This window comes from Anabrus simplex, chromosome 5 (assembly GCF_040414725.1).
Source record: "Anabrus simplex isolate iqAnaSimp1 chromosome 5, ASM4041472v1, whole genome shotgun sequence".
NCBI classification, from domain to species: domain Eukaryota; kingdom Metazoa; phylum Arthropoda; class Insecta; order Orthoptera; family Tettigoniidae; genus Anabrus; species Anabrus simplex.
Genome location: NC_090269.1, coordinates 377412413 through 377427655, shown reverse-complemented (window position 1 = coordinate 377427655; position 15243 = coordinate 377412413). Strand labels below are relative to the sequence as shown.

Sequence of the window (15243 nt, the reverse complement as noted above, 5' to 3'; positions counted from 1 at the left end):
TTAATACCGTTTCATGGGAATTCAACAGCAATATTTGGTGGACATTGCAAAATTTTTCTCCACTTTTAAGTATTAAAAGTTTATCCTCAGAATTCACTACTACAAACAGAAAGACTTTACTTCACTTGCAACAACAAAATTTTGAAACTGAAACAAACCAAATTAAGAAAATCTCATAAATGCTTCTGCAATCTATCTTCATATTCACATCATAACTTGGAACTTGTTTCAAACTGACTTCATGTGAAATCCCTGGAGGAACTTTTGGGGGGGGAGGTCTGTACCGGGCGGTACACCTCCACTCCGCTAATTTAAAATGTGCGCCTGTGGAAACTCCTCTGCTGGAGGAAGTCTGAACTTTATTTACCCTATTAATTTTCTAGTTTCTCAGAAGATGTCACCACCGGGAAATTTTTGAGTTTGTGAACTGTGTCATTTTCGACATACTTTTGTTTTACTTGAAGTAAGAAGTGTGAACTTTCTCTTCTAGAGGACACCACTGAAAAACTACAATAGTGCACCCTAGTGGGAAGAAAAATAACTGTTCTTTGGAGAAAATTTTATTTCAAAAATTTGTTCTTTGTTAAATTTCTTTCTGTTATTGTTTAAGTTGGCTGTATACCCCTCTCTTTCCCCTTGTTTTGCATTTGACCAATCCCGAATTTCTGGTATTAATTTCTGACCAATCATAGGTATCTTCCCCCAACTTGAATATGTTTCTATACCCTAGCCAATAAAAAGTTTGTGGGAGGGTGTTTTCTTTCCCCTAACACCTAGAACCTTCCGCGAGAGGATATAAACTGCTGATTTTTGGGTCTCCGGGCCACTTCTGTTCCATCTTTCAGTGTATTAAGTACATAGCAGGAGGCGGGAAGCGCCTCTTTCTCCGGCAGCGGTCAACAATAAGGTAATGGCCGATTAATAAATTCTTTCTTTGCTAGCTCAGCAGTTTAAACTCTCGGGGCGGGTGCGAAGCGTTCCTCCATGTAACCTTTTCCTAAAATGTAACGATCTTTTCTTCTATTCTATTTTAAGCTGCATATTGGGATAGAGAGTGCTAACCCTCTCGAGCTCCCACTCACATTGTCTTGAAGTGAACTTATTTTCTTAACCTATTCTTCGATAATGTAAATCAAATTGCTCTTTTCTAAAGTCACCTCGGTAGTATGGGATTAGCCCTTGTATTAACGGCCTAGCGCCAAGTATGTCTTAATCTAGTGTATTAGGAGTGCAAGTTCGCCTCCTCTCAAATTGTTATTTTAGAGGTCATTTAATTAACATTCTTTTCGTTTAATAGACCTCAGTAGATTTGGGTATTTTACCCCTGTTTATGTCCGTTGAGGACAGCTTGAAGGTGAAGTTTGGTGTGGCCTGGGAGAGGCTTAAATTTGAGAGCGAGTGGCTCTTTTGAAAATTGTATGTTGTATGCCTCGAGGAGGCTTTTCAGTGTAATTTGGAGCAAGGGCTCCTAGGTATGAATGGGGTTTTCTGCCCCTCTGTTAAAACTTGTGTTTGGGGTAAAACTGAGCTGATTGCCCAAGCATTGTGAACTCGGGGCGCGAAGCCCAAATTCTGTAAATATTGTAACTACCTTATTTGACTTCCTATTGTGTACCTGCCATGCTTGTTACTTATTTATTTTGAAAAGAAAATATAACCGTATTAAATTTTAAATTTACCTTACAGGCACTATAATTTCGTAGCTTGAGATCCATTCACACCCGCACCTTCTTTCACCTCTACCTACCGCTAAAACTCGGTAACAATAATAATAATAATAATAATAATAATAATAATAATAATAATAATAATAATAATAATTTAATTAAAGATAATAAAACCATTTCAGATCTTAAAAAGAAAATCAATGACAATAATCTCATTATCACCAAATCTGATAAAGGCAACACTACTGTCATAATGGATAAAACTGACTACTTAGATAAAACCAAAAACTTTTTCAGTGACCCTTCTTTTTCTATAATAAAAAAAGACCCAACCACAAAAATCCAACGCCTACTCAAACATACTTTAAAAAACGTTTCCTTTCTCCTCACAGATCAAGAAAAAACTAAACTAATAAACATGAACCCTGGACTACCCACTGCCAAAGCCCTCCCTAAAATTCACAAAACTAACATTCCTATCCGTCCAATTATCAATTACAGACCCAGTCCCCTATACAACACTTCTAAATTCATCCAAACATTTTTACTAAAAAATTATCGATTTTTATCCAACAAATCTATCAAAAACACTTCTGATCTAATCAACAAATTAAAAAATTTTGAAATCCAACCAAATTTTTCTCTCCATTCTTTTGACATTGTCAACATGTACCCTAGTATTCCAATTCCAAAATTATTCCCCATTATAAACAACAACCTAAACAAATTCAGTAACCTAAGTAAACTTGAAATTCAAGACTTCATGTCTATTTTAAAATTAGTTCTCAACAATAATTATTTTACCTTTGACAACACCATTTATCAACAAGATGGCTTGGCTATGGGCTCACCTGCTTCTGGCATTCTTGCTGAAATTTACCTCGACTTCTTAGAAAACACAAGAATTAATAATAATAATAATAATAATTTCTCCAACATCCTCTTTTGGGCGAGATATTTCGACGACACATTGGTAATATTAAATGAGGAATCAACCAACGCAGCCTCTACACTTCTTCATCTCAACAACTTAGACTCTAACATTAAATTCACCCTCGAATCAGAACACAACCAAACTCTTAATTTTCTAGACCTAACTATTACTAGACATCCTTCTTCTTTATCTTACAAAATTTTCAGAAAACCAACCCAAACAGCAACTACAATAAGACAAGATTCTTCGCACCCCCAAGCTCATAAACGTGCTACTTATAACAGCTTAATTTTTCGTGCCTTCAACACCCCTATGTCCAAAAAAGATTTAAATAATGAATTAAACACCATCCGCAACATTGCTAAATTTAATGGCTTTAACAACTCCTTCATTAACCGCATCATCAACAAATTCAAACACCGTCCAAAAACCACTTTATCTAAAGACACAATAAAACCAACTGCTTTTTCCACCTTCACTTTTACTCAGGATGCTTATAAAATAACTAATATCTTTAAAAAACATAATATGAAAATTTCTTTTAGAACTAACAATAGAAGTCTTGATATCTTACACAACTCTAAATCTCTAAATAAGTCTAATGCTTTTTCTAAATCTGGTGTATACAGATTTAAATGCAACAACTGCAGTTCCTCCTACGTCGGACAAACTGGCCGCAACTTCAATATCAGGTACTCTGAACATGTCAACGCCATTAAATACAACAGATTCTCTGCCATAGGACAGCACATACAAGACTCCAAACATAGTTTCACCAGTATTGACAATGACATAAACATACTTAAAATCATTAACAAAGGCCCCCTCTTAAACATTACTGAAAATTGCTTTATCCACCTTGACCAGTACTTCAACCCTAATTTCAATTTAAACGACATTTCTGAAAAACCCAATATCCTTTTTGACTTCCTAATTCTTCTTCTAAAAAATTCCAAATTCCAAAACCCCAATTCTATTTTCCATGTCTTACATAGTTCCCACCCACATTTTCTACCTCCAATAACCCACCCTCCTAACCCACCTTAAACTACCCCTCCTTCATTTCCCTATCTTATCTTTCCTCATTACCATCCAACTTCAATTTCTTTTATTCTTTCTCTTATTTCACTATCAATCTTCCTTGTTTAATTTATTCTCCTCTTTCAAAAATTTTTGTCTTGCGCCAACTTCGACTACTTCAATCATAACCTAAAAAAAAATTTTCTTTTTAAAAAATAGCGCACTGTGCATATAAGTTTTCATTTGTTTTCCAATATTGCGCTTTTTACTACATTTTTTTCTTCTCTCTACAATTGTTTTTTCAAGTCAACTGTTTACCAAGAACTTAACTGGAGTACGGGTGCTCATTCTGTTGTACTAATTGGCGTCGTATATTTTTATATACGTACTTGGCTTCCCACAGCCGTGACAGGTTCTGGACCTTCGAAACGTTCTCCACTCTACTTTGGTGTTTGGCCGCAGCACGTGACCTTGAGTGTGCCGCGCTGGTCACCGGGAGCTGGCGGCTTTCTACTACAGATCTGTTCGTCTGCGAATTCAAGCCTTTTTGATCTTCGCATGTTAATTGGTAGTGTTGTGACTTTGTGCAGGACAGAATGTGGTGTCTTGTCTTTGTGCCTAACAGAGTGTGAAACTGACCTCCAACATTCATAAACATTTTACATGTTTTTTATGGCTGATGATGACCTAGACTAAGGTCGAAACCGGTGCCATTTAAATAGAAATGTGATTGCTACGTTTCTTTCTTTTGAGTATTGAATAGGTTGAACCTCCTTTCCAGTTATTTAATTTTTAACATCAAAACGTTAGCCAGCAGGGTAGGAGAGCAGCAAAATCAGCCCACTTCTGTGATGTCTACGATAAACTCATTATGCCAATCGGCGAGCAAGAAATCTACTGACTTGCTAAGCAGCGTCTTAGGCAGACAAACAGTTGACATAGAATTTTTTTTATGGAGTCAACAATGAAAAAGGTAAAGTTTTCACCAATAGAAAGAAGATAACAGGAAGATTGCCGACAATACTTTGAGGAAATCAGCAATAAGGAGTTCCCATATTCTCCAGCTCCAGAGTCCACACCTGTACAGGGCCCTGCTATGCCTATCACCAAGGCTGAGATAATTGAAGCTCTGGGCAAGAAGAAACCAGGAAAGGCAACTGAACCAGATGATATACCTGCAGAATTGTGGAAATAAAATCACTGGGATTCAACTCACTGGCTAATGGGTTTCTTTAACAAGATCATTGAAGAGAGAAGGATATCAGCTGAGTTGGCATGCAGTACCACATTTCCAATTTGGAAGCAGAAAGGAAGTCCAGCTTAATGTTGCAGCTATCATCCAGTACGCCTTCTATGACACAAGATGAATCGCTTTGAACATATCATCGATAGAGGGATCCAACAAGTTGTCTGACTCACGACCAACTAGTGCAGATTCGTGAAAGGCTGTGGAATGATAGATGCTCTCCACACTGCTAGCGTGCTCTTATTGAAAGTCACTGTGATAAGTCAAAGAAACTTCCCATCGCTTTCCTTGACCTGGAAAAGGCCTTTGGCCAAGTGCTACACTAATTGTTTGGTTTGCCCTCCGTTAGCCTGGAGTACCTGAAGAGCTAATAGAATGGATTCAAACTGCTCTACCATGATCCGAGGAGTTGGTTACAATCGGCTCCTGTATTATTGGATGATTTTTCCTGATTGTGTGGGAGTACATCAGGGATCTGCTCTCTTGCCTCTCCTCTTCATCACAGTAATGGATACCGTCACAAGAGATCTGTAGAGAAATGCTGTCAATGTGCTATTGGCCTCTGATGATAAAACTGATTTTCAACATCAATTCCAAGCCTGGAACAACCACCGTGCAGAATTTAGCCTATAATTCAACGTTGGGATAAATAATCATCCTAAAAGTAGGTCTATTTATGAAAGATCTTGAAGGAAAATTATAAATTGAAACTGTAGGAAAGCTAAAAACCAATATCCACAAAATTTATTTATCAGAATGTCCAGACAAATTAGTGGAAATTAATGGGAAAAAAATCGGAAGTGAAAAGTCCAGCCATTACGGCTTAGAAGAATACTTAGATCAGTATTGAAAACTTGATAACTTGTCTGGTTAGATCCCACTGAAGTTAGAAAGAATAGTTTGAATTTGGAGAAAATTGTTATCATAGATGACAGTGCTTAACTTCACTTTAGTTATAAAATTCTAATAATAGATGGTTAAAACTTACTCCTGAGGAAACATTAGAAGGCCAGGTCTTTAAATAGTCATCGTGCTGCTGACTAGAAGATAAACGAAGTCTTAGTCGCTCCAGGCAGACTAAGAGATGGAATGCAGGTTAGGCATCTAACATCACTCCAAGAGTAAGGAAGTCATGGGTGGTAGAGTATGTCCATGAGAGTTGTGGTGCTGGCTTGATAGGAGACTTCTGGAGAGTGGCAATAAGGTGTTCACTGTACGAACTTAAATACTATAGAGCAGTTGGGTGTGGCTACGATAAACAAACTAAGGTTTACCTAATAATTAATCAAAAAGATATAATCTATTGTGAGAATTTTAATAAAGAGACAGTGGTTATAAAATACATTCATATTATCAAAGAAACGTAAATAAAGGTGAATGTACCACCAACGATGCCATGCGGAACATCACAGAACTATGTAATGAACAACCAGTAGGATTCAAATAAGCCAACATTCTAAAACATAACAGCCACAACATGAAACAGGCATTTGTATAGTACAACCTGTGACAATGAAGTTCGGTGAATAAAGTCAGAACAGTTGATCCAGCAACACTGGCGACACACAACACTGCACCTGCGTAGCAGCAGGTTTTGACCACCTGCTCCCAACGTTGTTCAGTTGAGCATCGTGTGTGTGCCATGTAAGACCTGTTTGACACAGTGCATGTTTAGTAAGTTGGTTCTGAACTGCGAACAGAAACATGAACAACCAAAAGATCAATGTACAGTTTTGTTTTAAGCTTGGCAAGACACCGAAAGAAATGCATGCGATGCTGGTGCGTGTTTAAGAAGATCAAGCACTGTCCTTGAAGTGTGTGTACAAGTGGTTCGCCAATTTTCGAGGAGGCCGGGAAAGTGTTTCTGACTAGCGACCGCTGTCAGTGACAAAAGCATTGAGAAGGTGAGGACATTAATCACAAACGATCAGCGATTAACTGTGTGCGTGATAGCGGATGAGCTGCAGATTAACCGTGAATCTGTGCGACAAATCATTACCCAGAAGTTAGGACAGAGGAAAACTTGTTCTCATCTTGTGCCACATCACTTGACGGATGATCAGAAGCAGGCATGTTTATAGGCTTCACAGGATTTTCTCGAAATGGCGGATGCGACACCAAATTTCTTGAACTGTATTGTCACTGAGGATGAAACCTGGTGTCTCAGGGACAACGCTGAAATGAAATGACAAAGCATGGATTGGCGTTCTCCGGGATCCTCTCATCGGAAAAAGGTCCGAGCCAAAAAGTCATGCATCAAAACGATGCTCATCACCTTTTTCGATAGTCAAGGCATTGTCCACAAGGAATTTCTACCTGAGGGAAAGATGTTGAATGTTGCACGGTATATTGAAATTTTGATCCGTTTCATGAAACATCTACGCAGGGTACGACTCCAGTACACACAACAAGGTTCATGGTTTTTTGTCCATGACAACGCTCTCCCACACACAACTAATATCGTCAAACTGTTCGTGGCAAAAAAGGGGGTGGTGCAACTTGAACATCCCCCATACTCGCCAGATCTCAATCCTCCAGACTTCTTCCTATTCCCACGACTCAAACTCGCTTTAAAAGGAAAGAGATTTGATGATATTCCTGACATCCAGCGAAATGTGACGAGGCTTTTGAACATCATTCTAAAGGGCGCCTTCTTGCAAAGTTTCTAGGACATGTATCGCTGATCTCAGCAGTGCATAGTTATGCGAGGGGACTATTTCGAAGGACAGTAAGGTCACTGTCATGCATTGTTCATCTGTGTTGATAGTACAGGACTGTTCATCGAACTTTATTGTCACAGGTTGTATTAACAGGACAAGAGTGCAGTTGGAGTGTAGAACATAGAAAATTTTAACTGTGTAAAGTGAAATATAAATACAACAAATAATAATAAAAAATTATTAAAGCCATATTGCATCAAAGGAAAAAAAAAAAGGTACTGTGATTTTTAAATAACAATATACATAACTAAGTAATGTATATGTGAGTGATTAATTTAACCTTACATGATATAATAAGTTTGCAAGAAAATTGAACAAACGTAAAGAAAACAGAATATTTCAGTACAGATGCAAATGATTCAGATACCATCAAAATCTGTAGTGTGTACCTACCAACAACAAGGACATAAGTACCTTGGCTCAACAATTACTGCTGATGGAACCCTCATTGCAGACATCTCTAACCACTTGAGCACTTGCGTGGCTTAAATGACATTCTGTGACTGGTGTACCGTGTGACAAGAAGATTCCGCCCAGGTGAAATCAAAAATATACCATTCCATAGTCTGTCCAGTTACATTGTGTGGTGCTGAATGCTGGCCTTCATAAAAAAATAATTTAAAAAATGGAACAATGAGTAGACAGAGGGTGCAACAGGAAGGACAAACATAAAATACAAAAGGACAAAGACACACTTTTAAGTTTTTTTAAATACCGAGAATACTTGAGTTGTGTGTGCATCCAAATAATCATAGCTTACTATTACACCAATTAAAAAAAATGTACTTATCCTAATTACTTTCTTTTGGAATTAATAAGGAATTGGTTTGCAGATGTGTATAGGGAAGCTGTTCGCAAAGCTGAACTCCCAGCCTGCTAACACATGGGGGTGCACCAGCAAATTCCACATGCCTACTTCAAGTGAGTTACTTGGCTGGGTGAGGCAAACTTATCATTACATTCAGACAAATAAACAGGTTAGTATAATATTTCCATTTCATGATTCCGTTCTCCTAGTACTTAGCATATAGTTGTATAACAATTTATTACAGTAAAACCTCGTTAAGACGTTTCTTCAGGGTACAAGGAAAGAAAATGTGTTAAGTAGGAAAACCTACTATTGAATACACAAATAAAAACTATCCAACAGGGATATGTAAACACTTAATATGTTGGTTCTTTTTTCTGACATACGTGCATTTTACTTTGTTTATGTATATGTACAATGAAAAATGTAGGTGATCCACCATTTCTAAAGATGAGACGAGAGCATTAAAAGGTGTGAAGAAAGACAAGAGAACAAATACAATAAACTTTTCCACAGGGCTTATTAAATAATAACAATGTATTAAAAGGTGTGTAAAAAACAGATAAATATGGTAACATATACACTGTGGCCCATTATTGCAAATTACACTCTTTCTAAAACAGATGTTAGATGAAGCCTTATATTTTGGACTAGTGGGTTATTAAACATTGTTTTCTGGTTACACTCTTCGACCATGAATTATTTGGAGGTTAAACTCAGCCATGTGTGAAAGAAGTGGAGAGGATTACTTTGACCGCCATTTTGAATTCAACTACACTTCAATTCGCTTCTGTCGACTCAAGTCAAAACTCAAAGTTGCGAGTTTCAACATGCACGCCACTGGTGAAAGATGCTGATGCCTGTCCACTTCCTCGATTTTAATTTTGTTTTCATTTTTATAGTAAGCAATTTCTCGAATTTTTCAGTATCCATAACTGGGCTACCATAAGACAAATAAGCATCATGCTAGTCAGCTTCACACTATTATGTTCCTTATCTGTAAGTAGGCTATCATTCAAGAAATATTTGCTGCCCTTCACTGTATCACTCAACACAGAAGTGACTTGTAATTTCTGAATGGAATGCAAAATGCAAGCACGAACAAGCTTACATCATCTGTAATTAGGAGATCCGGTAGGTGATAAACAAATATATTCTATTCTATTCTATTCTATTCTATTCTATTCTATTCTATTCTATTCTATTCTATTCTATTCTTACTGGGTTATTCAGCAATATCACTGAAAACTAGCAAACAAAATTGAACTTTCCTGAGGCTAATGGCTTTCTCTCCAAAGGTGTAATTTATCTCAGTGAAGCTCAGGAATTCAAGGCCATTTCCTGTTTTTGTGCAACTTTCCCAACCTGCCTCCTGTGGTGAGGGTTCTTATCTGTGTTGGAAATCACATTCCTTTCACAAGAGATGACAGAGTACATTTTCAAGGCTAGGAAAAACGTGAATGTACTAAGCGGTAATAGCGAAAATTTGTGATGCGGTAAGTGGGGTATTTTTATATAGATTTAATATGATGGGACTTTGAATTTCCGACATGCTAAGCAAGAAACCGCCATAATGAGGAACGTGCTAACGAGGTTTCACTGTGCTTGATTTAGGCTAATATGAGTATTAATAACTTGTTTAACTTTATTTAGTACTTGTAATAATGATGATCTTGAAATAGACTTCCATCAGCTTATTAGGTTAACAATAAATTATTTGTTTTGTCATGTACATACAGTACATGCCAAAGAGATGACCTGCCAGACATCGGTGAGAACCCAACCTACAACCTTTGGATTTTGGATTCAATTTGAATGACCTACAGTGAGTGACTAGCACACTTTAGAGTTGTGCTGCCTATAGTGACAGACTTATAGCTCAGATACCTGCCAACATACATACATACATACATACATACATACATACATACATACATACATACATACATACATACATACATACATACATACATACATTGACTGACAGTGACAATGCAACACCAAGGAGGAGTGGTTCGAAAGGGATGAAAGTTGGAGAAGAAACAGAGACGGCACGGACGAATAATTGATGTTTATTTCAAACCGATATGCAGGTTACACAATGCGCACGGCATCGACTCAGTAGGATGTAGGAGCACCGCGAGCGGCGATGCACGCAGAAACACGTCGAGGTACAGAGTCAATAAGAGTGCGGATGGTGTCCTGAGGGATGGTTCTCCATTCTCTGTCAACCATTTGCCACAGTTGCTCCTCCGTACGAGGCTGGGGCAGAGTTTGCAAACGGCGTCCGATGAGATCCCACACGTGTTCGATTGGTGAGAGATCCGGAGAGTACGCTGGCCACGGAAGCATCTGTACACCTCGTAGAGCCTGTTGGGAGGTGCGAGCAGTGTGTGGGCGGGCATTATCCTGCTGAAACAGAGCATTGGGCAGCCCCTGAAGGTACGGGAGTGCCACCGGCCGCAGCACATGCTGCACATAGTGGTGGGCATTTAACGTGCCTTGAATACGCACTAGAGGTGACGTGGAATCATACGCAATAGCGCCCCAAACCATGATGCCGCGTTGTCTAGCGGTAGGGCGCTCCACAGTTACTGCCGGATTTGACCTTTCTCCACGCCGACGCCACACTCGTCTGCGGTGACTATCACTGACAGAACAGAAGCGTGACTCATCGGAGAACACGACGTTCCACCATTCCCTCATCCAAGTCGCTCTAGCCCGGCACCATGCCAGGCGTGCACGTCTATGCTGTGGAGTCAATGGTAGTCTTCTGAGCGGACGCCGGGAGTGCAGGCCTCCTTCAACCAATCGACGGGAAGTTGTTCTGGTCGATATTGGAACAGCCAGGGTATCTTGCACATGCTGAAGAATGGCGGTTGACGTTAAGTTTATTAACAGTAAATGGCGGCGGATGCGCCGATCCTCGCGTGCTGACGTCACTCGGGCTGCGCCTGGACCCCTCGCACGTGCCACATGTCCCTGCGCCAACCATCTTCGCCACAGGCACTGCACCGTGGACACATCCCTATGGGTATCGGCTGCGATTTGACGAAGCGACCAACCTGCCCTTCTCAGCCCGATCACCATACCCCTCATAAAGTCGTCTGTCTGCTGGAAATGCCTCCGTTGACGGCGGCCTGGCATTCTTAGCTATACACGTGTCCTGTGGCACACGACACCACGTTCTACAATGACTGTCGGCTGAGAAATCACGGTACGAAGTGGGCCATTCGCCAACGCCGTGTCCTATTTATCGTTCGCTACGTGCGCATTTCACATCATGAGCATACCTCAGTGACGTCAGTCTACCCTGCAATTGGCATAAAGTTCTGACCACTCCTTCTTGGTGTTGCATTTGCTCTGTCAGTCAGTGTACATACATACATACATACATACATACATACATCATTATAGACTGTTATGCCTTTCAGCGTTCAGTCAGCAAGCCTCTGAGAATTTACTAAATGTCGCCACAATCCTCGATTTGCAACTAGTGTTGTGGCCTCATTTAGTTCTATACCTCTTATCTTTAAATTGTTAGAAACCGAGTCTAACCATCGTCGTCTTGGTCTCCCTCTACTTCTCTTACCCTCCATAACAGAGTCCATTATGCTCCTGGGTAACCTATCCTCCTCTATTCGCCTCACATGACCCCACCACCGAAGCCGGTTTATACGTGCAGCTTCATCCATCGAGTTCATTCCTAAATTAGCCTTTATCTCCTCATTCCGAGTTCCCTCCTGCCATTGTTCCCACCTGTTTGTACCAGCAATCGTTCTTGCTACTTTCATGTCTGTTACTTCTAACTTATGAATAAGATATCCTGAGTCCACCCAGCTTTCGCTCCCATAAAGCAAAGTTGGTCTGAAAACAGACCGATGTAAAGATAGTTTCGTCTGGGAGCTTCCTTCCTTATTACAGAATACTGCTGATCGCAACTGCGAGCTCACTGCATTAGCTTTACTACACCTTGATTCAATACTATATTACCATCCTGGGAAAACACACAACCTAAATACTTGAAATTATCGACCTGTTCTAGCTTTGTATCACCAATCTGACATTCAATTCTGTTGAATTTCTTACCTACTGACATCAATTTAGTCATTACATGTTATAAACCTCATTTTAGGTCCACATTGAAAATTTTTACAGTTCAACAATAATAAAGGTGTTTTAATTTGTTCCACCTATTCAATACTTATATTTTCACTTATAGTGGTTACATAAATAGATTCTTAGTTACATGGGACATGTTTCGTCCTCAATTAAGGGCATCTTCAGCCTAACACAATCATCAAAAATAAAAATAAATTAAAAGTGGAAGTTAAAAGTTTAGTCACTTATTAAAATTCGGAACATAAAAATGTGAAAAGTGATACAATATATAAAGATGCTAATGGAAAACTGTCTTATGATTAAACTATAATCTTGTCGGAGACTAAAACTTCTTCTATTAAAATTCTAATTAAAAACAGTTCATATAAAATATTAGTGGAAAGCCAAAGTGGTAATAATATAAATCCAACGACATGAGGGCGTGAACACAAGCATAAACTTGATTGTCATGAATACAATCTTTCCAAGGCCGCTGATGAAATTCGTCAGCAAGTGAGACAGAAGCATCTGTTGAAAAATTGTAAGTAGCCCTTAGCACCGGAAGGTAATAAAAATGGCTGAAACCTTGTCAGAAAATGTCAGTAGATGCAGAAATAATGTTTTCTATAAGAGAAGGAAAAGAAGAAATAAGAAATTGAACGTAAGGAGAGAATTCGATTTACATAAAATTGAAACAGGTGTAAGTGGAAGTTGTTATTTGTTATCTACTGTTGTGTTGGTTTGCTGCCCGTCTGTTGGCTCTGAGTCTGGTGTTGTAACTGTGCTGCAGAGGCGGCAGTGAACTCGGAGGGGAAGGAATAGGGGAGTGTGGAAGGGAGGAGAGGATGGGTGGAGTAAATTGTGACGAGGCTGACAAAGGGGTGGAGTCAACCGTATTGCTGGAAGTAGGCCTAATATCTGTAGGTATGGGAGGAGTATTAGAGTTTGAAGAATTAAATATATTAGGTATCCTAAATTTATTCGAACTAACTGACTTTAATAATTTCAGCATTAATTCATGTAACATACTTTTATTGTCCGTGGTTTCATTAAGATTCTGTTGCTTATTGTACGTCTGATCTAAATAGATATATAAACTTTCTAATTCGTTCAGCATTCCCCCTTTTTGTATGTTTCTAATTATTGCTAAGAGTTTCTCTATGGATTCAAATTTGTGACCAGTCTCCCTCATATGCAAACTCATCGCTGAGTATTTCCTATGTTTTTCCGCGTTAACATGTTCCATGTATCTTGTCATAAAACTTCTCCCAGTCTGTCCAACATATGAAAAATTACACTGAGTACACTTGAGTCTGTATACTCCGATCCCAAATAACGATTTTTATCATAATTAACTTTTTTATGATTAAAGAATATGGACTGGTTAGTATTAGTAGTTCTAAAAGCTATATTAAAATTATGTTTCTTGAATACATTAGTAATCTGGTGTATAGCTGGATTATTAAAAGTGAATGTAGCATACTCAGTTTTTTTTGTTTTTTTCTGGTATCAGATTCGTAGATAACTTGTTCTTAATTTTAATGATTAATTTGTTAATCCTTTCTATTTTGAAACCATTTTGTTTAGCAAGGTATCTAATATAATTTAAGTCTTTCTTCAAATTCTTGGGAGATAGAGGGATTCTAAGTGCTGTATAAATCAGACTGTGAAAAGATGCTTGTTTATGTGAACTCGGGTGTAAAGAAGAATTGTTTATAGTTGTAGATGATTGTATTGGTTTTCTAAATATTTGGAAATCAAAAGTGTTAACCTTACGCGTAACTGTTATATCTAGAAAATTCAATGAGTTGTCGACTTCGTCCTCTTTCGTGAATTTCAAATTAGGTTCGATTTCATTTAATTTATTTAAGATTTCTTGACTATTAGTGACATCTTTGTTTATGATTACAAATGTATCATCTACATATCTCAACCATAAATCAATTCCTTTAATTTTTGATATTATTTCATTGTGTTCGATTGAATCCATAAATATGTCGGCAAGGATGCCCGATATTGGGTCACCCATTGCTAATCCATTCTGTTTATAAATATTATTGTTAAATGAGAAGTAATTATTGTCTAATACGAAATTTAACAATCTAGTGAATTCTTCTACTTCCATTTTACTAAGATTACTGTGTTTACAAATATTATCATGAATGATATTAACAGTTTTATCTGTCGGAATATTCGGGAACATACTCACTACGTCATACGAACACATCATCTGGCTTGGACGCACGCCAAATTTAAGCAAAATGTCACACAAGTCAATGGAATTTCTTAATTGTATCACTTTTCACATTTTTATGTTCCGAATTTTAATAACTGACTAAACTTTTAACTTCCACTTTTAATTTATTTTTATTTTTGATGATTGTGTTTAGGCTGAAGATGCCCTTAATTGAGGGCAAAACATGTCCCATGTAACTAAGAATCTATTTATGTAACCACTATAAGTGAAAATATAAGTATTGAATAGGTGGAACAAATTAAAACACCTTTATTATTGTTGAACTGTATCAATTTAGTCTTTGAGAGGCTAATTTTCGCACCATACTCATTGCACCTATTTTCAAGTTCCAAGATATTAGACTGCAGGCTTTGAGCACAGTCTGCCATTAAGACCAAGTCGTCAGCATAGGCCAAACTGCTTACTACATTTCCACCTAACTGAATCCCTCCCTGCCATTTTATACCTTTCAGCAGATGATCCATGTAAACTACGAACAGCAAAGGTGAAA

General features: G+C 38.2%; 1 protein-coding gene across 1 annotated transcript in view; it reads left to right on the top strand.

Annotated features, from left to right (window-relative positions):
• Positions 1-15243, top strand: part of LOC136874552 (uncharacterized) — a 188851-nt gene that overhangs the window by 152715 nt on the left and 20893 nt on the right. Inside the window, exon 13 of the mRNA XM_068227842.1 lies at positions 8421-8564. Within this exon, the coding sequence (XP_068083943.1) occupies positions 8421-8564 (144 nt within the window). The remainder of the gene's footprint in view (positions 1-8420; positions 8565-15243) is intronic.